At 47.3% G+C, this 25,091-nt stretch overlaps 2 protein-coding genes across 22 annotated transcripts in view; one reads left to right on the top strand and one right to left on the bottom strand.

The window, feature by feature from the left end:
• trak2 (trafficking protein, kinesin binding 2) overlaps nucleotides 1-12,635 on the bottom strand; it is a 19,040-nt gene extending 6,405 nt beyond the window's left edge. For 5 of the 9 annotated variants that reach the window (XR_013132850.1, XR_013132851.1, XR_013132852.1 and 2 more), the window contains exons 1-11: nucleotides 12,497-12,635; nucleotides 9,849-10,030; nucleotides 8,473-8,619; nucleotides 5,677-5,736; nucleotides 4,552-4,628; nucleotides 4,336-4,452; nucleotides 4,029-4,238; nucleotides 3,445-3,523; nucleotides 2,696-2,826; nucleotides 2,453-2,527; nucleotides 1,189-1,326 (exon numbers count right to left, since the gene is read on the bottom strand). Coding sequence is in view for 6 of the 9 variants with exons in the window: in XM_077015168.1 (XP_076871283.1) it covers nucleotides 1,189-1,326; nucleotides 2,453-2,527; nucleotides 2,696-2,826; nucleotides 3,445-3,523; nucleotides 4,029-4,238; nucleotides 4,336-4,452; nucleotides 4,552-4,628; nucleotides 5,677-5,736; nucleotides 8,473-8,619; nucleotides 9,849-9,903 (1,089 nt within the window). In the remaining 3 variants the exon portion in view is untranslated. Of the gene's footprint in view, nucleotides 1-1,188; nucleotides 1,327-2,452; nucleotides 2,528-2,695; nucleotides 2,827-3,444; nucleotides 3,524-4,028; nucleotides 4,239-4,335; nucleotides 4,453-4,551; nucleotides 4,629-5,676; nucleotides 5,737-8,472; nucleotides 8,620-9,848; nucleotides 10,031-11,042; nucleotides 11,186-11,908; nucleotides 12,448-12,496 lie in introns of those variants that run through there. The other 4 variants (XM_077015169.1, XM_077015170.1, XM_077015171.1 and 1 more) reach the window with 4 other exon arrangements.
• stradb (STE20 related adaptor beta) lies at nucleotides 10,699-25,091 on the top strand. 13 transcript variants are annotated; one of them, XM_077015180.1, is made up of 12 exons: nucleotides 12,442-13,046; nucleotides 16,522-16,596; nucleotides 16,728-16,800; nucleotides 17,351-17,434; nucleotides 18,817-19,209; nucleotides 19,349-19,457; nucleotides 19,938-20,061; nucleotides 20,797-20,968; nucleotides 21,261-21,365; nucleotides 23,837-24,084; nucleotides 24,335-24,377; nucleotides 24,528-25,091. In XM_077015180.1, the coding sequence occupies exons 3-12, from the start codon at nucleotides 16,789-16,791 to the stop codon at nucleotides 24,717-24,719; spliced, it is 1,482 nt and encodes a 493-aa protein (XP_076871295.1). In that variant the 5' UTR covers nucleotides 12,442-13,046; nucleotides 16,522-16,596; nucleotides 16,728-16,788; the 3' UTR covers nucleotides 24,720-25,091. The 13 variants fall into 13 exon arrangements, with proteins under 13 accessions (XP_076871304.1, XP_076871292.1, XP_076871301.1 ...); XM_077015188.1 differs by having other exon boundaries at nucleotides 12,670-13,046; nucleotides 16,522-16,800; nucleotides 18,817-18,913; nucleotides 19,088-19,209; XM_077015186.1 differs by lacking the exons at nucleotides 12,442-13,046; nucleotides 16,522-16,596; nucleotides 16,728-16,800 and adding an exon at nucleotides 10,706-11,149 and having other exon boundaries at nucleotides 18,817-18,913; nucleotides 19,088-19,209.

Below are 25,091 nucleotides of genomic sequence, written 5' to 3'. Positions count from 1 at the left end.
AGAGGCGGTAGAGCAGGTGTGTGTGTGTGTGTGTGTGTGGTGTGTGTGTAAGTGTACCATAGGGTAGAGGCCGTAGAGCAGGTGTGTGTGTGTGTGTGTGTGTGTACCATAGGGTAGAGGCCGTAGAGCAGGTGTGTGTGTGTATGTGTACCATAGGGTAGAGGCCGTAGAGCAGGTGTGTGTGTGTGTGTGTGTGTACCATAGGGTAGAGGCCATAGAGCAGGTGTGTGTGTGTGTGTGTGTGTGTGTGTGTGTACCATAGGGTAGAGGCCATAGAGCAGGTGTGTGTGTGTGTGTACGTGTACCATAGGGTAGAGGCGGTAGAGCAGGTGTGTGTGTGTGTGTGTGTGCCATAGGGTAGAGGCCGTAGAGCAGGTGTGTGTGTGTATGTGTACCATAGGGTAGAGGCCGTAGTAGAGCAGGTGTGTGTGTGTGTGTACCATAGGGTAGAGGCCATAGAGCAGGTGTGTGTGTGTGTGTGTGTGTGTACCATAGGGTAGAGGCCATAGAGCAGGTGTGTGTGTGTGTGTGTGTGTGTGTGTGTGTGTGTGTGTGTGTACCATAGGGTAGAGGCCATAGAGCAGGTGTGTGTGTGTGTGTGTGTGTACCATAGGGTAGAGGCCATAGAGCATGTGTGTGTGTGTGTGTGTGTGTGTGTAAGTGTACCATAGGGTAGAGGCCATAGAGCAGGTGTGTGTGTGTGTGTGTGTGTGTGTAAGTGTACCATAGGGTAGAGGCCATAGAGCAGGTGTGTGTGTATGTGTGTGTGTACCATAGGGCAGAGGCCATAGAGCAGGTGTGTGTGTGTGTGTGTGTGTGTGTGTGTGTGTGTGTGTACCATAGGGGCCATAGAGCAGGTGTGTGTGTGTGTGTGTGTACCATAGGGTAGAGGCCATAGAGCAGGTGTTTGTGTGTGTGTGTGTGTGTGTGTGTGTGTGTGTGTGTGTGTGTGTGTGTGTGTGTGTGTGTGTGTGTGTGTGTAAGTGTACCATAGGGTAGAGGCGGTAGAGCAGGTGTGTGTGTGTGTGTGTGTACCATAGGGTAGAGACCGTAGAGCGTGTGTGTGTGTGTGTGTGTGTGTGTGTGTGTGTGTGTACCATAGGGTAGAGGCCATAGAGCAGGTGTGTGTGTGTGTGTGTGTGTGTGTGTGTGTGTGTGTGTGTGTGTGTGTGTGTGTGTGTGTGTGACCATAGGGTAGAGGCCATAGAGCAGGTGTGTACGTGGTCCTGCATATGTGGAGTTTTTACTGCGCAGTTCCTTCAGCTCCTCCTGGGACTCCTGCAGCATCCCCACACACTCCACATTCCTGTCAGCCATCTCCTTCAGCTACCACACACACACACACACACACACACACACACACACACACACACACACACACACACACAATTCAACTGCAGTAGTGAAGTTCTTGCTCAGCATTACCACACACAGTCTCACAGGATCTCTGCAGTTAGTTGTATCTGTGTATGTGTGTGTACCTCTGCAGTTAGTTATCTCTGTGTGTGTACCTCTGCAGTTAGCTGTCTCTGTGTATGTGTGTACCTATGCAGTTAGCTGTCTCTGTGTATGTATGTACCTATGCAGTTAGCTGTCTCTGTGTATGTGTGTACCTCTGCTGTAGCTGTCTCTGTGCACGTGTGTGTACCTCTGCAGTTAGCTGTCTCTGTGTATGTATGTACCTCTGCAGTTAGCTGTCTCTGTGTATGTGTGTACCTCTGCAGTTAGCTGTCTCTGTGTATGTGTGTACCTCTGCAGTTAGCTGTCTCTGTGTATGTGTGTGTACCTCTGCAGTTAGCTGTCTCTGTGTATGTGTGTGTACCTCTGCAGTTAGTTGTCTCTGTGTATGTGTGTGTACCTCTGCAGTTAGCTGTCTCTGTGTATGTGTGTGTACCTCTGCAGTTAGCTATCTCTGTGTATGTATGTACCTCTGCAGTTAGCTGTCTCTGTGTATATATGTACCTCTGCAGTTAGCTGTCTCTGTGTATGTATGTACCTCTGCAGTTAGCTGTCTGTGTATGTATGTACCTCTGCAGTTAGCTGTCTCTGTGTATGTGTGTGTACCTCTGCAGTTAGCTGTCTCTGTGTATGTATGTACCTCTGCAGTTAGCTGTCTCTGTGTATGTATGTACCTCTGCAGTTAGCTGTCTCTGTGTATGTATGTACCTCTGCAGTTAGCTGTCTCTGTGTATGTGTGTACCTCTGCAGTTAGCTGTCTCTGTGTACGTGCGTGTACCTCTGCAGTTAGCTGTCTCTGTGTACGTGCGTGTACCTCTGCAGTTAGCTGTCTCTGTGTACGTGTGTGTACCTCTGCAGTTAGCTGTCTCTGTGTATGTGTGTGTACCTCTGCAGTTAGCTGTCTCTGTGTATGTGTGTGTACCTCTGCAGTTAGCTGTCTCTGTGTATGTGTGTGTACCTCTGCAGTTAGCTGTCTCTGTGTATGTGTGTGTACCTCTGCAGTTAGCTGTCTCTGTGCGTCCTTTGAGGCCTGTAAGTGTATCCTTAGCTCCTCTTTCTCCAGAGCCAACTGAAAAAAAAAGTGACAATGTTGACACACACACACACACAGATGCAGACACTCACACACTCATGTGCATACTCATTAGTGAAACTGTCCCTGGCATAATAACTCCCCTAACGACCCCCTGCCCTGAACCTGTTGATCTCTTTGACCCCCCCGTGACCCCGTTCTGACCTCTTTGACTCTGTGCTGAAGCTCCACTATCTGAGAGAGGAGCTGGGTGATCTCCTCCTGCTGCCGCACCACAGTGTCACTCTTCTGAGAGAGCTCTGCAGTCAGAGTCACCATCTGACTGTTAGACTCACCTACAACACACACACACACAAGCACGCAAGATCACTTGTGTGTTGTAATGTGTGAGATGTGAGAGGGCATACGGAGCTCCTTAACGCACGACGGACGTATAAATATACGGAGCTCCTTAATGCACGATGGACGTATAAATATACAGAGCTGCTTAATGCAAGATGGACGTGTAAATATACAGAGCTGCTTAATGCAAGATGGACGTGTAAATATACAGAGCTGCTTAATGCACGACGGACGTGTAAATATACGGAGCTCCTTAATGCACGACGGACGTGTAAATATACGGAGCTGCTTAATGCACGACGGACGTGTAAATATACAGAGCTCCTTAATGTACGATGGACGTGTAAATATACAGAGCTGCTTAATGCACGACGGACGTGTAAATATACGGAGCTCCTTAATGCACGATGGACGTGTAAATATACGGAGCTCCTTAATGCACGATGAACGTGTATATATATACACGGAGCTCTGTGTATCGCAGGACAGGCATGTAAACGTACGGAGCTCCTTAACACAGGACAGGCGTGTAAACATACGGAGCTCCTTAACACAGGACGGGCGTGTAAACATACAAAGCTTCTTAACACAGGACAGGCGTGTAAACGTACGGAGTTCTTTAACGCAGTCGGTCATCAGTTGCTGCTCCTTCTGCTCATACGTGATCGTCTCCTTCTTCAGGTGCCTCGCCTAGAGAGAGCAGGAAGAGAATTAGCTCATGCACAAACACACACACACACACACACCATACACTCCCACACAACACACACACAAACCAGACGCCCTCACAGAACGCACACACACACACACAATACACCCCCACAGAACACACATAACCACAGCACACATTCCCCCCTATGGGAGGAATTCAAGGAACATTCAGGTGGCTTTGGCTGCATGCAGGAGATCTGCCTTTCTGAGAGACTCGGATCAGACTCAGATCAGACTCGATTGATAAGTGCCACACTAACGGACTGGGACCCTCTAGCAGTGCCAGCAGGTTCTACAGCAGCTATGGGTCCCAGCTGCAGAGCACCAGTTCATGCCATACCACAAACTCATAGCACAACACAGGAAATGTACACAACGCACACACATACAACAGTAGAGCAGAGCAGAGCAGAGCAGAGCAGAGAGAGAGAGAGAGAGAGAGAGAGATAGAGAGAGAGATTGGTTTACACAACAGCCCCTTCACCTCTGAGCGCAGGGCCTGGTTCTCTTCTTCCAGCTGGTGCAGTTTACCCTGCAGCGTCTCCAGCTGGGTGAGCGCGTGGCTGACCCCTGCTGGCGAGGCCTGGCGTAGCGGCGTGGAGCAGCTGGAGTCCGTCTCGCTCTCCTCACTGGTGCTGGCCACCATGCGCAGGAGCTCCTCCTTCTTCACCAGCTCATGCTGCAGCTGGTGCACCTGGCCAGCAGAGGGCGCCTGATTGGGTGGCCTGGACTGTGTGTGTGTGTGTGTGTGTGTGTGTGTGTGTGTGTGTGGTGTGTGTGGTGTGTGTTACCTGGTCTAGGGCCTGTGCTAGCTGCTCCTCCAGGGCATCAGATCTCTCCTGCAGCAGATGGTTCCTCTGCAGCAGAGACTGGCCAATCCGAGCGGCCAGTTCCAGATCCCGATCTCGCTATCCAATAAGCACAACGCACACAAGAATCAGACAACCACTACCGTCGTAAATGAACCAAGCAAAGCTCCTTCACAGCGTTCAATCGTTCACACTTACCTCGGCCAGCAGGTGTGTGACCACTTCAATGTCATTGTAAGTCTTGGTCATTTGCTCCACTCGTTCAGAACTGAGAACTATGAGAAGATAAGAGACTCAGAAAGAGGCGAAGAATTGTGCCCTTTAGAACAAATGCATATAAGCATTTATATTCAAATGTGGTCTGTCCATCAGATATTTTAAATGAAAGACTTTTTGACTAAACGTCTAAAGGAGATGAACGTCTCCATGGCGACAGCAGTTAAATGAGGTTACGCTGGTTACTAAATTTAAGGATTCGCTCTCATTTTCCAGACATGACTTTAAAACCACACTTAGATTATAAAATTTTGAAATGGTCTTTAATACTGTAATATGATGTAGATGGTCAGAGCATATTGAGTAATACATGCAGAGATCAATATCCCTCTGACAGGGACAGAGTGATCAGTATTGAACCTACAGTCAGAGGTCTACACCATCACAACTAAAGCTACAGTCAGAGGTCTACACCATCACAACTAAAGCTACAGTCAGAGGTCTACACCATCACAACTAAAGCTACAGTCAGAGGTCTACACCATCACAACTAAAGCTACAGTCAGAGGTCTACACCATCACTACTAAAGCTACAGTCAGAGGTCTACACCATCACTACTAAAGCTACAGTCAGAGGTCTACACCATCACAACTAAAGCTACAGTCAGAGGTCTACACCATCACAACTAAAGCTACAGTCAGAGGTCTACACCATCACAACTAAAGCTACAGTCAGAGGTCTACACCATCACAACTAAAGCTACAGTCAGAGGTCTACACCATCATTACTAAAGCTACAGTCAGAGGTCTACACCATCACAACTAAAGCTACAGTCAGAGGTCTACACCATCATTACTAAAGCTACAGTCAGAGGTCTACACCATCATTACTAAAGCTACAGTCCGACTCTACACTACTGATCATCTAGTTATAATGGAATGGCTCCAGCAAACCCAGAGGCTCTAGGCTTACTCCAGTCAAGGAGCCTCCACCTGGGCCTGCAGACAACCGTGGTCCACCATGTGGAGCATTTGGCATCAGAAAGAGAAGATAGAGGAGAGAAAGACAGCAGACGTGTCAGACGTGTCACTCAGCAGGGCAGATACCTTTAGACAGGCACCCAGAGCCAGAATGGGAGAGAGGGGAGGAGTCCACAGCCAGGATAGCTACACAGAGAGGGAAGAGGGTGGAGAGAGAGGGGTGGAGAGAGGGATGGAGAGAGGGATGGAGAGAGAGGAGCAGGCAGAGGGAGAAGAATAAATGTGTTAGATTCTGGGAAACAGTGATGGAGCTCTTCACTGGAGAGAGAGAGAGAGAGACAGAGAGAGAAAGAGGGAGAGAGAGGGAGAAAGAGAGAGCGAAATGACAGGTGAAAGGGGAGTGTTGTTAGATCACCTGTCCCTTACCAAGAAAGAACACCTGGGCAAAAGGAACATCCAGGGTATTAGTGTATTAGTATTACACACACACACACACACACACACACACACACACACACACACACACACACACACACACACACACACACACACACACACACACACACACACACACACACACACACACACACACACACACACACACACACACACACACACACACACACACACACACACCCACCCTCTCACACGATGCCTCTACATTATACCTGCTCATAGAAACTCAAGTCAGTACCAGTCAGAGGGTTCAGGTGCACTATGAATAATAAAAGCGAAACACGTCAAGATCAGCTGATACTTCATACACCCTAAAACTGTGCTACTCTTCCACGATTCAAAACAAAACAAGACTGCCAGGGATAAATGATTAAAGGATTACATATTAAAGTAAGAATGATTTTACGATGTTCATTTACCTCATAAAAGCTGCATTTGCCCTGTGCAGAGCACAGCAGAGCAAACGTCAGCAAAACTGCACCCAGAACTCCCACCACAGGCACAGCACTTTAGGGTTAGTGATCTTGGGTTTAAACGTAAGAGAGGATCTGGCTTTCAGAACTTAAACCTGCTGAGTCCCTCAACACTGTGACACAACAGCACCTGGTTCAACACTGCACCAACACACTTCGTCTTTATTTCCAGCCGGAAGTCTAAACACTGAGGAGCAGATGTAGGTGTGGCAGCTATTCAAACTGATGACTGGGACATGAAGATCAGGTAAATGACTTCTTGACTCCAGATCAGAAAGCTAACGTCAGGCCCCACCCCTCACACCACACCCTCCCTCCCTCCTTCGGTCAGGCCCCACCCCTCACACCACACCCTCCCTCCCTCGGTCAGGGCCCACCCCTCACTAGGGCTGTCGCGGTGAAAGAATTTCCCCTGCGGTTATTTATGGTGGCTCAACACCGCGATATGCGGTATGACGCGATATGCGTCATTTGTCGTCTAAAATCTTAATTTTAGAGCTATATAATTGTTTTATTGTTTTTATTGTAAAGGGGTTCTTATTGTTTTTAAATTGCAAAGAAGACAGTTTTAAGAGCAGTTAAATATGTGTTTATTGTCAAATAGAGAACACAGAAGTCAAATGAGATGCAGTAAGAACCCATGCTCTTTCGCTTTCTTAAAAGTGTAGGGTAAATATTTTAAACGAGATTTTAAACACAAAAAGAGAATTTAATAAATAAATCAATAAAACGAAATCTTTCCTTAACCAGAAGAATAACGTCTCAGCTTAAACCTGAGTTGTCACGTCCCTGTTGCGCGCTAAGAAAACCAACATATTCACCTTATGTGGTTTCAGTGAGGAGCGGAAAGGGCTAACAATATTCCCGGCAGTACTAAAAACTCGCTCGGATGGTGTGCTTGTTGCACAAATGCACATGTACTTGCGGGCGAGTTTGGAGAGCAGAGGAAATCTAGCCTCATTGACGCGCCACCAGGCGAGTGGATCTGCGTGGATTTGACTTGAACCCGAAATGCTCCCAAACCGGCGAAGTCGCGTTTTGTTTTTTGACCAGAGCATCTGCCGTAGTTTCCATCTTTGAAAAAAGGAGACGGATTGTTGATCAGCCGCACCGGATGATAACAGGGGGTTGATGGGAAAATGACTAACTCTTGCACAGGCACTTTCCCCTCGCATGGGAAAAAACACAAATATTGCGGTTGTTGCGGTTAATTCCCGTACGTTGCGATTTTCTCGTCAATAGCGCGGTATTGCTATACTGCGGTTATCGCGACAGCCCTACCCCTCACACCACACCCTCCCTCCCTCGGTCAGGCCCCACCCCTCACACCACACCCTCCCTCCCTCCCTCGGTCAGGCCCCACCCCTCACACCACACCCTCCCTCCCTCCCTCCCTCGGTCAGGCCCCACCCCTCACACCACACCCTCCCTCCCTCGGTCAGGCCCCACCCCTCACACCACACCCTCCCTCCCTCGGTCGGGCCCCCCCCTCACACCACACCCACCCACCACATAAAGATGCTACAGATGATATTTGGGTTACAATTAAACCCTTTACTAAAAGTGTTAATATAAAAAGGGTTATTATTAAAATAACCCTTGTTGAACATAGAGACATGTGGTTTATGTGGAACAGTCTACACATCCAGATAAGTCATCAAAATAAAAAGACGTCAACCAGACATTTCAGTCCTGCGAGTTACAGACATATTAATCCTGAGAAACACACACACACACACACACACACACACACACACACACACACACACACACACACACACACACACACACACACACACAATCTGCAATTCTCTAACCTCTAGCACAATGGTTATAAAGATCCTTATTGTTTAACTTTAACACTGGCATGGCTGCTCTTCATCTATCTCTCTTCCTGTCCGTCTCTCCGCCTGTCCAGATCTGCTGTCAGCTACACTTACTGCATTGAATCCCCCCCCCCCACACACACACACAGGTAGTCAGAATGACTCACTCATGTAGCGTAGTGTCTCCTGGGCCAGCAGGGGTGAGATTCCACTGGGCTGCTCAGGTGAAGGTGGTGAGAGCAGCCAGCCGTGACCTTCATACATGTACACGGAGTCCTCCACACCTGCACTACCTGCACACCCTCTGCAGTCATCTGCACACGCCCACGCACACACAAACACACACATAGATTAACTACAGCACCAGTTAGGAGAAACAGGCAGTGACTTTACACAAAACGTGTGTCATTACACATTCTACCACAAGGTGGCAGTAAACGTTTTCCCAAAAAAGTGACCTTGCAGTGCCCTTTCTTGTTCATAAAAGAAAATGTTTTTAAAAATCAAATTTTTACTCACACACACACACACACACACACACACAGACACACACACACAAAGTGCCCGTGTCTGTGAGTGAGTGCCTGTGCGTCCAATAAAAGTCCTTGTGTAACAAAGTCAGTGGACAGTCATTCCAGCTGGGTGAGTATGTAGTTCACTAGAACAGGATCTAATTATAGCAGAGTGCAACTAGTCTTGACTTCCCCTCACCTCAGGGCACACACACACACACATCCACCCACTCACCCACCCTCCAACTCACCCACACACACATCCACCCTCCCACTCACCCACACACACATCCACCCTCCCACTCACCCACCCTCCCACTCACCCACACACACATCCACCCTCCCACTCACCCACACACACATCCACCCTCCCACTCACCCACACACACATCCACCCACTCACATCCACCCTCCCACTCACCCACCCACCATCCACCCACTCACCCACACACACATCCACCCACTCACATCCACCCTCCCACTCACCCACCCATCCACTCACCCACATCCACCCTCCCACACACCCACTCACACACCCACCCTCCCACTCACCCACACACACATCCACCCACTCACCCACCCACACACATCCACCCACACATCCACCCACTCACCCACATCCACCCACTCACACACCCACTCACCCACATCCACCCTCCCACACATCCACCCTCCCACACACCCACCCTCCCACACACCCACAAACACATCCACCCACTCACCCACCATCCCACCCACACATCCACCCACACACCCACCCACCCTCCCACTCACCCATCCTCCCACTCACCCACACACACACATCCACCCACTCACCCACCATCCCACACACCCACCCACGCACCCACTCACCCACACACACATCCACCCACCCACATCCACCCACCCACGCACCCACTCACCCACACACACATCCACCCACCCACACACACATCCACCCACTCACCCACCCACACATCCTCCCACCCACACATCCACCCACCCACCCACCCGTCCACCCCTACCTACCACTGGAGAGCCACGCCCTTTACCTGTTCCCACCGCAGTCTCTTTCTTTTCCACACTCATTGGCTTCACCTCAAACATCCTGATTGGCTAGCTGGGTGGAGGGAGGGCGGAGCTCCTTATTCACACCCAAACCTCAGGATGGCCAGAGGTTAAAAGATGACATCACATCCTGCCTTGCTGCACACCAACACACAACACCCTCTACCTAAAAAGACAAAAAACACACACAAACATTAGTGCACATGGGTGTTCGCATTAGTGCTTTCATAGGGAGTAGAAGACCTCAGTGACCAAACCTCCCCTCCCTCCCTGTTCACCCCTCTGCTCTCCCTGTTCACCCCTCTGCTCTCCCTGCTCACCCCTCTGCTCTCCCTGCTCACCCCTCTGCTCTCCCTGCTCACCCCTCTGCTCTCCCTGTTCACCCCTCTGCTCTTTCTGTTCGTTTCCTGTTGTTGTCTTGAAGGCTCTACCACTACAAGCATCAGACAGGAAGTGAGGTCAAAAGGGGAAATGCTCACAGCACTAAACAGGACAAAAGAGAGTGGCGAGGAGAGGAGAGTGGGAGAGAGGAGGAGGAGAGGAAAGGAGGGAACAGAGGAGGAGAGGAGGAGGGGAGAGAGGAGGAGAGGAGTTGGGGAGCGTGGCAGTGGGGGCGTGGCCCTGGGGGCGTGGCAGTGCTGATAATGACCATAATCTTTTGACATTTTTACTTGATAAGAACGTAACAGCCTTTCACACAAAAGAAAACAGTGTCAGATGGTTTGGCACAAAAACAAAAGTGAAAGTGAACGTTCAACCTCCAGAGCTGAGAACACTCTCAATAACAAAACAACACCACCACCACCACAATACGGAAGCAGGAACATTAAAAAGCACAAACACACTGCTGGTCAGTGAAACAACAGATCATCTCCATGGCGATACACCCACTGTGCTGTCAGGATTAAGTCAGAGTTCCTCAGGATGCTCTTCAAGCTGGTAGCATCCTCCCATTATAGATCTCCATAAATATTCATCAACATAGGAAAAATACTTCGATGTCATTTTGTTGAGCCCGAGTTCCCGCTCTAGTTCTCTGACTGACCGTCATGAACAGGAAACACACTGCCTTTATTTATAACAAACACTAACAATACAGGAAACATCACATTATGATGACTGGCAACTACAATTTAGATAGTTCCCCGAAATTCAACAACAGTATCAAGTGCTCTGACCTTTGACGTCTGGATCAGACTCCAGAAATCCCACGGCCTGTGGGGACCCTGGATATATGGACATCAGCACATTGGGACGTGGTGTTGGAGATCAGCGCTCTAATCTGGTCAGTGAAGTACAACGCCTCTCGTGTATGACGCATCTGGCACATAACATGACATTTTTGTTCCTCATTCAGACAGTGTGTGTGTGTGTGTTGAGTGAGTGTGTGTGTGTGTTGAGTGAGTGTGTGTGTGTGTGTTGAGTGCATGGGCGTGGTATTGGGGGGAAAGTGGACCTGACTACCCAGGGTGAGTAGGAAGAGGGGCCCATTTTGCTCATGTGCCTCGTGTACTGGCATTTACAGGGGCCCACTGACATCGAGAGTGTACAGGGCCCAGAATTTGCTGCTACGCCCCTGGTTGCGTGTGAATGTTTTTTTTGTGTGTGTGTGTGTGATACTTAGTGCTGCACCCTCTTCCTCCTCCCTGAACATGAGCTGTGTACATAATCAGGGGTTTGTTTGGTCACCCCAGGTTTGACTTGCACTCTCAGATTTAAGATGGGTTAATTTTATAAGACCGTATTCAATCTTTCAGTAACTAATGCGTTTAACGCAGTACATTCGCAACTCATGTAAATGTCTGTGGGTGTGGCAAAAGAGCGAATTCTGTCACACAGCACCACCAAACCACGCCTTCTGTGGGTGGAGCTTCTGTTCTGCTTACACAAGCTACCCCACGTGGACTACAAACTCAACGAGCAGGTTGAAAGTGAATGAAATGATAAAAACAACACTGCAAGTGTGGGCCGCATCTTCAAACTCAAAACCCGCACAGCGCATGCGCGGTGTACATCCGCCCACGTCTGGAGAGATTATACTCACGGGACAATATTATGCAGGACTGACACGCCGAACGTCCTTTGCACCGACACACCTGAAGAAGGTGATGTGGTGGAGAAGACCCGCACGCGCGCAACAGCGCGAGCCACTGCAGATTGCGGTTTAAACCACAATGACGTACGCACACACAACTTAGAGGAAATCTGAGACTCGTCTGGCGTGTAGCACAGCGATGTCGAGGTTATTTCGCTATTGATGCAGTTGTGTTCTCCAAGTCTACATTACTGTAAAACTGAATTTCACTGTAATTGCATCATTCGAATTGCTGTATAATCAATTTTCTAACTAGGAATCTCCTCCAGCCTAATCCATGAAAACAAAATGCCTGATTTTACGGAGGGTGTAAATCGGTCGTTGTTGTCATCATTTACTGAATTAACGAACAGCGATTTGAACTGAGTTTATAACGGACGCCCTAACTGTCGCGTGTTAGCTAACCGGCTAACAGAAATGTACCGTACAGCATGACATCCGCTAGCAGGCGGCTAGCTCAACAGCTCGCCCCTGGTTTTAGAAGTGCAGTGAATCTGCCGCGTGGTACTCGAAGTATTCGAATAACCGAACACGAACCTGTGCGGAGTGTTCGACTCCGCGTCTCCGGGGCGCGTGCGGCGCTGTCAACTCCAAACAAAGGACAAGCGCGTGAAGGAAGGCAGGTTTGGGGCGGTGCTAAACGCCGGGCACTGGCGTCAGGACGACATCATCAATGGACGTGACGTTGTCATTACGCGACAGGAGCCGCGATCTAGTTAATAAAAGTCAAACAGAAGGTTCTATGTAGCAGCATTAAACACTCCAGTATAACGCCGAACAGTTAAAACGGCAAGAAAACGAAATTGCGTTGAATATTGGTTGAAGTGAAAACTGATTAATGCTGGGCGGTGTAATAAACTGAAGACTCTTATTATGTTCTAGCCCGAATACGTCATTACATGGGATCAGCTGGGACAAGGGAGAAAAGCTTTGGCAAACTTGTGCAAGTTCTTACAGTTGTTACAGCGACAGAAGCCTCTTGGCAGCTAGTTTTAAAATATGTATACACTGAGATAAAATGTAGGTGCCTGTAATCACTACTGGATTTTTAAATTAACAGATAAATAAGTAGATATACTATAATCAGGTGAGTAGCTCACATCTTCAAGAAACAATGCATGTTAAGTTTGACCGTTGCCTGTACTTGACGATGACGTTGTTGAAGAATTACAGAAGGCAGTTATGAGACTCTTCCCATTGTCTTTATCTGTATCATAAAGTTATGCATGTTGTGATTTAATGATCTCAGTGGCGTAAGTACGTTTATCTTAAAGTAGTCTTGCCTATAACGATGCACTGCTGCCGTCGAGAAGCTGGGTGGCCCCTAGAGCATGCGGTGGTCTTCTCTCCAATTACAGCGTTTGACCCCTGCGTCAACACTCTAGGTCAGGTTATTAGTAATACCCAGAGTATATCCGTAGGAAACAGATCGATCAGGGCATTGGTATTGCACAGAATATAGCCCATGTGCTGGTCCATGCGCTAGAGTTCAATAAACAGATACATTGATTTTTACATTGACTAATTAGTCAACGACTGATTGATTTGAAAATGTTTTTTTTCCATACCGAGTCATTGCGCATTGGCATTAAATCTAACGGGTTAAAGGAGGTTAAAGGATTAAAGGAGGTCTCATAAGCGGAGATTAATAATAAATGAGTGGAAGTCACACTTTAATTTTCAGTAAAAGGAAAATATTAATGCAAACTTTGTAAAACTGCTAGTAAAGATTCCTTAGACAAAAAGTAATATTAATGTAAATTATTGTTTCCAGTTCTTCTTTCTGTTAGTTTTTAGATACTTTGTCATTAATATGTCAACCAATTGTGCTTATTTTGTCATTTATATTTCAGCCAATGATGCTTTCTTCACTGGTGTAAAAATATGAAGTAACACCCTTTCCAAATTCTGTACTTTCATTAATGAGTATTGCTCTATTGCTCATTAGTATGGAGAAGGTGAACACAACTGAAAAGAGACAAACAATGTTTGGCCTTCATAAACAGAGGTGGGGAATCGAGTCACATGACTTGGACTCGAGTCAGACTCGAGTCATTAATATTAAGACTTTTGACTTGACTTGAAAAAATATTCAGAGACTTAGACTTGACTTGGACTTTTACACCAATAACTTGGGACTTGAATTGGACTTGAACCTGTTTACTTGCAAAGACTTGGTTTTTTTAACCCCAAATCTAAATTTTAAAACGCATATTAATATTTATAAAGTGCACCCCATTAATTTCATTTCCGTCCTGACGCAGACCGGTGTTACACCAGATTCTGTGACCGTCGAGTTTTGTGACCACAGGGGCGCTATTTCACAGTTTCTGTTCAGAGGCACAAACGCTTTACGAATGCTACGTAAACTACGCTGATGCACTTTCTTTACTCATTTTGTTGGTGTCCACAAGCCAAAATATGACAGATGTTTATATTTACATTTATCATCTCTTAATTACATAAATGTACTTAAACAAGATTTACCATCCCCTCACCATTGCAGCCAACAAAGAAATCATGAATGGGATGTACAAGTGAGCCTTTTTAACTGGGGTCACCAATTCTGACGGCAGTCATCAGAATATGTGACCCCACTGAATCTCCAGGTAACAATAGTACACCGTGACCCCACAATAACAGAAAACAATAAAAAAATAACACTAACCTTTTATTAGTCTATATTTAAACATTTTATCCAAATGTTTAGAATAACCATTCGTAATGACAGGATCTTGCTTACGATGAAGCTTGCTATTTTCGTGTAAAATGATGTAACGAAACATTCTTGTTTAAGTACATTTATGTAATTAAGAGAAGATAAAATGTAAATGATCTGTCATCATTTGGCTGGCGGACACCAACAAAACGAGTAAAGAAACGCATCAGCATAGCATTCGTAAAGCGTTGGTGCCTGTAAAAAAAAAGACTCGAAAGGACTTGAAATTCCAAGTTTCAGACTTGGGACTTGACTTGACTGTTGCCTGTCTTGACTCGAGACTTGACTTGAGTTGACTGTCTTTGCTTGAGACTTGACTCGGGACTTGAGGATAAAGACTTGGACTTACTTGAGACTTGCAAAACACTGACTTGGTCCCATCTCTGTTCATAAATTGGTCGAATTGCACATATATGCCTGAACAATTACCTCGTGTTCTAAAAAGACAACCACTCAGATTTACAACAGTGAGAAAGCTGAAGTTAGGGGTTGGACATTAAGGGTTTGAGATTAGGAGTTTGAGAAGTAGAGTAGAATAGCTTTCCAGCTTGAAAATACAAACTTTGGGTTAGGGTTAACGGGTACGTGTTAGGGTTAGGGGTTAGGGTTAGGGGGTTAAGAAGTAGAGAGCATTTCAAATAGTTAAACATTTGCATGTATAGCTTTGCAGCTTGAAAATACAAACTTGGTTAGGGTTTTGGGGGTGGGGGTTAGGGGTTAGAGATTAAACTCTATCTTCAGGAAACTGGTCAGCTGTGTTTCTCATCATTTGGTAGGCGCTCATATAGAGTATGGTGCATGTATGAGTATGATGTGTGTGTGTTCCCTGGGTGTGGAACACATGGCCTTGCTCGTGTTAGCAACATCCCTTACCTCCCACCACATGCCCCTACCTCTCCCACATACCCCTACCCACCCCCACATACCCCCCCCCCCCACATACCCCTACCCGCCCTTACATACCCCTACCTCCCCCCACATACCCCTATTTCCCCTCACATACCCCCCCCCCACATACCCCTACCCGCCCTTACATACCCCTACCTCCCCCCACATACCCCTATTTCCCCTCACATACCCCTACCTCCCCCACATACCCCTACCTCCCCTCACAGTTCAGTTTAAATGATTCCTTGTAGGATGTCCAGTTCATTTTAAAATGATTCATTGTAGGGTGTCCAGTTCAGTTTGGGGTGTTTGACCTCCAAATACATGACAAAATCTAAAACTGAATCTGAAACGTATAAGAACATCAGAAGGTCAGTGGGCCAAGGATGTCCTCCATATTTGAATCCTGTTTAAAAAACAACTTTAGTTTTTTCCACCTTATAAAGTTAATTCGGATTACAAAATTAGATACGAGGTATTATTTTTGAATTATTAAACTGAGTGTAACTGCAAACACAACATTAATGCACATTAGTGAACTGTAACGACGTCGCTTCATTAAGTATAGATGTAAACCCGTTTGATGATCTCATTCGCTCTGGGGTTACGTCTCCTACTCCAGTCTCCTTCTCATTCACGCGGTGCCAGGCGCCGACCCAGACCGGTTAATGCGCGCGAAGCGAGGCTGATCTAGAGATGTTGTATGTCTGCAAGGACACTGATCTGTTATCCTACAAACCCGAGCGATACGCATTGAGACACATTTATAGCAACTGTATTGTCAGATCTGTCACCTTGCGTGGCGCGCATAGGTTACTACAGGAATATACGCACTTCTAATACAACTATCAACCTAGTCCACATTCCAGGATCGCTGGCAATTTCTTTCAAGTACTTTTCAGAACAAATTACAATTCCACCGAAAACGCAAACATTTTCCAATTTTGTTCGTCAGGAAGTGGAAGGACGTTCGCATCTCGAGACGAGATAAATCTGTAATGCACGCGGTGAAATCGAAGCTTTAAGCCAGGTGAGCCAGACCCTACCGCGCCTGTCAAGACTAATGTAGCAGCCGGGGGGCGTTCCTCAGAGCGCACGAGACCGCACGTCCTTTGATGTGTGCAGTGTCCTTTTCACGAGCTGACATTCACGCTCTCGCAGGCGCGCGCGGCGTGAAACGGTTAAATGACCTGTGCGGCTTCATTTGCGCCGAAAGGATCCAATGTCGTTCTTGGTAAGAATCCACACAATTTTTTTTACCTGTTTTTATGATGTGTAGTGTTTTGTGCTGCTTGGGCAACATGATCTTCCTAACGCATGTGATAGAGTTAGAGTTGCGTCCTTGTAGTACAGAAATCTTTGTTTTGCAAAAAAAAAAAAAAAAAACCGTTTAAATCTTCGTTTAACAATCCCGAGTCCTGATTCTTCATGAGCCTCTGGGTATTATCACACCAGAGCATTTAATAATACATTTTCTTATTAATCTTCTGCCGGTCTCCGAGGATGTGGGTTCATGTCCACATGTCTCACCACCTTTCCTGCCTTAAACTCTTGGCTGTGTTTCAGTTCCTCATTCTCACTCTTTGGCTGTTGACCTCTGACTCAATGAACCCTAACCCTAAACCCTAACCCTTGATTGCTTTAGTCTTTCCCTTGACCTTCACCTTTAGCCCTCACATTGACTCCAGGCCTGAGTTTTGATTTTCATATTCATATTCACATCATGGTCATATTCATCCCCTCATCCCTGTACCCGTGTCTCACCCTTGCTCCCCTCCTCCCAGGATTGCTCCTGCATCTCCTCCCACACTCAGGTCCAGCCAATCAGCATAGAGGACCAGTATGAGGACGTCAGTCAGCCGTACCTGGTCAGTAATGTGGGGGCGTGGTCTCCCTATATGCTGTTGGGTACACACATCACCCTTTTGTAGGTTTTTTAATCATAATGCATACAGTAGTTCTGCAGTCCTATAATCAACTCCTGTCAGTCTGTATGTACACCCCCAAATGAGATTCTGCTGAGTCGTGGTGTTCGGATGTTCTGGGAAGTGGGCGGAGCCTGATAGTCTTGACGTCTGTCAGCACAGGTTCTGCTGTTCTCCACTGTTCTGTTGGACTGCAGCTCTGTGACATCATCACATTCTGGAACTCCAGCCGCCACTGAGCTAAGGGGCAGGGTCTGTGATCCTCTCTCAGGGTCTGTGGTCCTCTCTCAGTGTCTGTGATCCTCTCTCAGGGTCTGTGATCCTCTCTCAGGGTCTGTGATCCTGTCTCAGGGTCTGTGATCCTCTCTCAGGGTCTGTGATCCTGTCTCAGGGTCTGTGATCCTCTCTCAGTGTCTGTGATCCTCTCTCAGGGTCTGTGGTCCTCTCTCAGGGTCTGTGATCCTGTCTCAGGGTCTGTGATCCTCTCTCAGGGTCTGTGATCCTCTCTCAGGGTCTGTGGTCCTCTCTCAGGGTCTGTGGTCCTCTCTCAGGATCTGTGGTCCTTTCTCTGGATCTGTGATCCTCTCTCAGGGTCTGTGATCCTCTCTCAGGGTCTGTGGTCCTCTCTCAGGGTCTGTGATCCTCTCTCAGGGTCTGTGGTCCTCTCCCCGAGTCTGGAGTGAGAGACAGGAGGCCTGGAAGATACCCCCTACACTTCAGACCAGCGCAAGCCTGCTTTGATCTATTAAATACTGAAGCTTCTGTGTGTTCAACAGTATATTGCATGGGCAATATACATAAATATCATATATTGTATGACTAATATATATATACACACACACATGACGTTTATTAAAATAGGGGGCCCTAACTACAGATTCTCATTTGGGGTGTGTTTGGGTGTATGTGTATACACCAGTCACATAATAGAATGAATGAAAAAATGAATGCACATTACATGGATATATGTGCCACTTTCTTGTGTCTGTACAGCACAGACATCCCCGTCATCCCCTATTACTTGTTTCACTCCAGTGATATGAGAAATATCTCTGTTGTTTAGCGTCATCTAACATCCTCTTTTTGTCAACACAGTGCCCCTCTGTGGTGGTATTCGATACTACATGAAAGCGTAGTGCGCCTAATAATGTTATCATGATGTTATACCAGTATCTATGATATCTTAAAATAGACAGTTGAATCTATCAAACACTCACCACCTTTTATTATTTCAGTTATTCCTTGTAAATGAAATAGTTTATGGAAAATAATATTACATCTATGTTGTGTGTGTGTGTGTGTGTGTGTGTGTGTGTGTGACTCAGAGCAGTGACTGGTCCCCCTGCTCTGCTCGGGGGGGAGGTGATGTCCTCATGGGTTTGTCTGCTCAACCTTCAGACTATCAGCTGCTCTCTGTTCTGGGTAACTGCTGCTCTCACTGCCCACTGCATAAACCCTCACTGCCCACTGCACGATGGTGCTTCATTTTTTGCCTGTGTTTAATAGGCTGTGTTCGTGCGTCTCTGTGTGCATCCGTCTCTGTGTGCCTCCGTCTCTGTATGCCTCCGTCTCTGTGTGTGTCCCTTGTACGTGCAGGGTGCGGCTTTAATAACATGAGCCAGATCAGCATGGCTCGTCACAAACCCTCCGGGCGACTGCTGACCGTGAAGACCACAAACCTGGATGAGTGTACAGAAGATGAACTGCTGCAGCTGATGGTAAATGCCCCGTCTGTTTGTCTGTCTGTCTGTCTCACTCTCCCTGCCTGTCTCTCTGACCTTCCTCCCTCTGTCTCAGTTTTGAACACTGACTGTAGACAGAATTTGATTCTGTAATGGACACGTGTGTTTTTGGCAGAACGAAGTGCTGTTGTCTAGACGCCTGCGTCACCCAAACCTTCTCACGTCCAGGATGGTCTTCTGCTTCTGCTGCCAGCTCTGGGTTCTCTCACCTCTAATGAGCTACGGTAAAAGTGCCTTTGTGTCTGTGCCCCTCTCTCTCCCTCCCTTCCTCTCCCTCTCTCTTCCCTCTCCCTCTCTTAATCTCTCTCTCTCTCTCCATCTCTGAAAGGTTGTCTGCTTCATCATCTTTGTACTAATGTTGTCATCTTTGTCCTAATGTTAGCAGACCTTGCGGAGTCCTCCGGGGAGCTGTGTGTGCTTATGTGGGCCTGTGTAGTTTTGTAGGCTTGATTTCATTACGCTTGTGATTAAACCCCATTGTCCTGTACAACTGAATGATTGATGGGGTTTGTGTTATGGCTCTCAAGGTCCACTGTCCATGCTGAACTACTGACTGTTCAGTTCAATCAATCCTACTGTCATTGTGCAGCTACACAGGTACTAAACCGGCGTTGATGGAGTAGTGAACAAGGCAACACAGAGCACTGTAATAATGTTTTCTGTTATGACCTGTGTGTGTGTGTGTGTGTGTGTGTGTGTGGCAGGCTCTGCAGACTTTCTGCTCAGGTCTTATTTCCCAGATGGGATGAGTGAGTCTCTTATAGCATACCTGCTGCACGGAGTCCTGAAGGCTCTCCACTACCTACACCATATGGGCTACGTGCACAGGTAACCCAACACCATACGGGCTACGTGCACAGGTAACCCAACACCATACGGGCTACGTGCACAGGTAACCCAACACCATACGGGCTACGTGCACAGGTAACCCAACACCATACGGGCTACGTGCACAGGTAACCCAACACCATACGGGCTACGTGCGCAGGTAACCCAACACCATACGGGCTACGTGCGCAGGTAACCCAACACCATACGGGCTACGTGCGCAGGTAACCCAACACCATACGGGCTACGTGCGCAGGTAACCCAACACCATATGGGCTACGTGCGCAGGTAACCCAACACCATACGGGCTACGTGCGCAGGTAACCCAACACCATACGGGCTACGTGCGCAGGTAACCCAACACCATACGGGCTACGTGCGCAGGTAACCCAACACCATACGGGCTACGTGCGCAGGTAACCCAACACCATACGGGCTACGTGCGCAGGTAACCCAACACCATACGGGCTACGTGCGCAGGTAACCCAACACCATACGGGCTACGTCCGCAGGTAACCCAACACCATACGGGCTACGTCCACATGTAACCCAACACCATATAGGCTACGTGCACAGGTAACCCAACACCATATGGTCAATAGGCATAAGTCACCCTGAGCTACACTATTAGCTGTAGCTGTTCTCAGCACAGTTCTCAGCAGTCTGTCCTCCTCTCCTCCCCTCCCCTCCCCTCCCCTCTCCTCTCCTCTCCTCTCCTCCCCTCTCCTCCCCCAGGGGTGTGAAGGCGAGTCACATCCTCTTGTCTGCTGAGGGCCGTGTGTGTTTGTCTGGACTGCATGGCGTCTACAGTCTGATGAAAGATGGAAAGCGGATGAGAGCTGCGTTTGACATGCCACAGCACAGCCCCGCCCTCCTGCCCTGGCTCAGCCCCGAACTGCTGAGACAAGTACACACACACACACACCTATAGATACACGTACCTACACACATGTAGGTACGTGTATATGTGCACACACATATCTATAGATACTCACACACACACACCTACACCTATAGATACATGCACACACACCTATAGAAACTTGCAAATGCACACTTATAGATACACACACATAAGGGACAGAGTTCATTAAGCCTTCACACCTACAGATACAAGCTATCATCCACTGTGTCAGACACTCACACATGTTCACACAAAAGCCAGCCCTGCCTCTGCGTGACACTGTGTGTTGTTGCAGGACCTACGTGGTTATGGAGTGAAGTCAGATCTCTACAGTGTGGGCATCCTTGTGTGTGAGCTGGTCAGGGGGAGGGTTCCCTTCCAGGACATGCCTCCCACTCTGGTACCACAGCTCTACACACACACACACACACACACACACACACAGGCTCACCTCATAGGCAGTACACCTGCACATTCCGCACACCAGCATGGGCTATGCGGTAGGATTAGGGGTAGATTAATGCGGTACGTTTTGGGGTAGATTAATGCGGTAGGTTTAGGGGTGGATTAGATTAAGTCATCCGCATCCAACCCACACAAGTCATTCAGTATTTTTTCTCCTTTCCTTAACCCTCCCCATCCCTCCTTCATCCTCTCTCACTCCTGAGGATTTTGTCATCTTTGAATAGAAGCTTGCAGTAGTCCATCAGTCCTTCTCCCTTGTTCCCAGTCTTCCTACTAGTATCTCTAACCCAACACCCAATTCCCTGGCTTCTCTCTCCTCAGATAAGATCCACCAACTTCTGACTTCCAGCAATCCTACTACATGCCTGCTGGATCCAGTTCCTTACACTCTGTTCCAGAAAATGCCCAGAGATCTGCTTCCATTCATCTTGGCCATCATCAACAGCTCCTTAGTTTTGGGGCAGCCAGGGTAGTAACACTTGACGGCTTCGACATAAGCAACTACAGACCGGTATCACTTTTCTATGAAAAACTCTGGAACAAGTGCTCCATGATCTATTATCTCTCTTCCTCACCCAGAACCAACTCTATGATCCTAATCAGTCTGACCTCAAACGGGCACACTCAACAGAAACGACCCTCTAAGAAGCTTCATGTTGCTAAGCCTAAAAGTCATCGTTTTAATTCTTCTGGATCTTTCTGCAGCCTTCGACATTGTCGACCACAGCATCCCTCTCTCTTCTCTCTAGCCTTGGCACGATTGGTCGATTCTGCTTTACACAGGTTTCGGGGAGTATTTTAGCACGATTGGTGGATTTTGCTTCACTCAGGATTCTGCACATATGATCACCCCAGAGCTTCTGTACATCACAGGGACCCCAAACTCACACAAGGACCTCACTGCTCTTCCAAGAACACACTGTTATCACCATCTGAAACTGCTGGAAGATTGGATGCAATGTGGGACAAGCAGTTTTCCTTCTCAACACGTTTCAAAGGTGACTAGATCCTGCAGATTTCTCCTCTGCAACATATGGAGAATACGACCCTTTCATTCACAGGATGCTACCCAGGTGTGCAGTCTGTCGTGCTCTAAAAGCTGAACTACTGCGATTCGCTAATTACCGATCTTCCTCTACGGGTCATCAGACCTCTACAACTGATCCAGAATGCAGCAGCACGACTGGTCTCCAAAGTTCTCATATGTGACTCCCCTGCTGCGCTCTCTTCACTGGCTTCCAGTAGCGGGATAAAAAACCTTGGTTTGCCTACAAAGCCAAAAACCAGCCCTCCCTACATGGTGTCCATGGTCAATCCCGATCTGTACCTCGATCACTCCAAATCTCAAGTATCACACAGCCTGAAATGTGTCGTGGAAGACAAAACTCAAGACTATTCTCTGTCCTGGCTCCGAGATGGTGGAATGATCTTTCACTTGATGTTTGAACTGCAGAGTTCCTTGTTGTCTTCAAACGTAGACAGAAGACTCCCCTGTTTGTGGAGTACTTAAATGAACACTAACACTGCAGATGGCACTTGTTGTCCTTGTACTTTGTACTGCATGATATAGTGCCTATGTTTATTTGAAATTCTGTGTGTTGGCATTGATTCATGTAGCTGTATTTTGGTTCGAGGGTATGTTGAATTCTAACCTATCTACTATCTAGGAAGCATTCTGTGCAAAGATGCAAAGTACTTTGAATGTCGCTCTGGATAAGAGCATCTGCTCTGGGATAAATGGAGTAATTTAGAGATACATTAGGGGTATGGAGTAATTTAGGGATACATTAGGGGTATGGGGTAATTTAGGGATACATTAGGGGTATGGAGTAATTTAGGGATACATTAGGGGTATGGGGTAATTTAGGTATACATTAGGGGTATGGAGTAATTTAGGGATACATTAGGGGTATGGGTAGGTTCTCTCCTTTGTCGGTTTCATCTACTCGGTTCATCTACTATCTAGGAAGCATTCTGTGCAAAGATGCAAAGTACTTTGAAAGTCGCTCTGGATAAGAGCATCTGCTCTGGGATAAATTGAGTAATTTAGGGATACATTAGGGGTATGGGGTAATTTAGGGATACATTAGGGGTATGGAGTAATTTAGGGATACATTAGGGGTATGGAGTAATTTAGGGATACATTAGGGGTATGGAGAAATTTAGGGATACATTAGGGGTATGGGGTAATTTAGGTATACATTAGGGGTATGGGGTAATTTAGGTATACATTAGGGGTATGGGGTAATTTAGGTATACATTAGGGGTATGGGGTAATTTAGGGATACATTAGGGGTATAGGTAGGTTCTCTCCTTTGTCGGTTTCATTCATATATATATGGCGGTATAGCCAAAGCTCCAGTAAAGCACTATGTCTCCCCAATAATCTCTATCTTGTCTCTACAGATGCTGCTGCAGAAGTTGCGGGGTTCTCACAGCTGTCTGCTCGACGTCGCCCCCTACACACTGGGAGAGCTTGGTGCTTTGAAGGTGTCCCGTTCTGGTGTGGACTCAGGTATTGGGGAAAGTGTAGCGGCTGGCAGTCTGACGCGTGCAGCCACAGCGGAGCGGCCCCAGAGCCCGGGCCCCAAAAACCACTCGCCCACCCTGCACAACCTACTGCACCTGTGCCTGCAACACCAGCCTGAGCGCAGGTCTGAGGGCAACACACACACACACAGACACACACACACACACACACACACACAGATAAACGTTCAGTATTTTATTCTTTGTGGGAATGTAAATATAATTGCATATTATATAATTGCATTGAGCCTCAGTGTGTTGTTTGAATGTGTACACAAGTGATGGTTTGTGTATTTGTGAATTTGTATGTGTGTTTGTGATGGTGTATATAATTGTGTGTGTGTGTGTGTGTGTGTGTGTGTGTGTGTTTTGCAGGCCCTCTGCCACATGTCTCCTTGCTCACCCTTTTTTTAAGCAGGTGTGTTCTGGGCTTCTCTCAGTCTCGGTCTCGGTTGATTCTCCTCTATTCATGCAAACTTTCATGTTAATTTGTATTTTGGAATAATATTAACTGTGTGTGTGTGTGTGTGTGTGTGTGTGTGTGTGTGTGTGTGTGCGTGTGTCGTAGGTAAAGAAGTATAACCAGGAGTCTTTCCTGACTATGATGTACCCGGCTGTGCCTCTCTCCTGCCCCCCTGACAGCCCAATATCTGAGCTGCCCACCCATGGCTGCAACAGCCCCCTGCCAGACTGCCCCAATCCAGCCACGCCTGAGCCAGATAGCCCTGAGCCTGCAGAGGGGGTGTGGGACTTTTCCTGATATCCCATCTCTCTCTAATATTTTTACAAGACATCTTTATGGTTTTCATGCTCTCTGATATTGTTGCATTATCTCCCCAGCTATACAGGTATTCAAGACAATCAGTCAGTTAGATAATTGCAGTGCTGTATTTTATATCCACCACTCTGAGCCTTCCTACTGTTCGTATGGGGTGATTTGTGTTTTATTGTGGGATACTGAAATGTTTTAGGACCATGGAGCCTCAGTGAAGATCCCTGCTCTGCTTTTGACTGGACATTGAAGTGAAGTACAATAGCCAATGATTTCAGGTCCACAGTGGATCAAAGATCAAACCATCACCAGTTACTGGAATAAAAAAAACTGAGCCATGAACCCTGGGAGAAGGGTGGG

This window comes from Brachyhypopomus gauderio, chromosome 8, assembly GCF_052324685.1.
Source record: "Brachyhypopomus gauderio isolate BG-103 chromosome 8, BGAUD_0.2, whole genome shotgun sequence".
Taxonomy (NCBI): Eukaryota; Metazoa; Chordata; class Actinopteri; order Gymnotiformes; family Hypopomidae; genus Brachyhypopomus; species Brachyhypopomus gauderio.
This window is presented reverse-complemented; position numbering and strand designations above follow the sequence as displayed.

What these genes read in the sequence shown, in the direction of transcription:
- stradb (XM_077015177.1), top strand. Translation starts at nt 11,099, where the DNA reads ATGGACATCAGCACATTGGGACGTGGTGTTGGAGATCAGCGCTCTAAT. An exon ending in ACGTCAGTCAGCCGTACCTG is followed by an intron (nt 17,435 to 18,816) that starts GTCAGTAATGTG and finishes TGTGTGACTCAG; the next exon opens with AGCAGTGACTGGTCCCCCTG. An exon ending in CTCACCCTTTTTTTAAGCAG is followed by an intron (nt 24,378 to 24,527) that starts GTGTGTTCTGGG and finishes CGTGTGTCGTAG; the next exon opens with GTAAAGAAGTATAACCAGGA.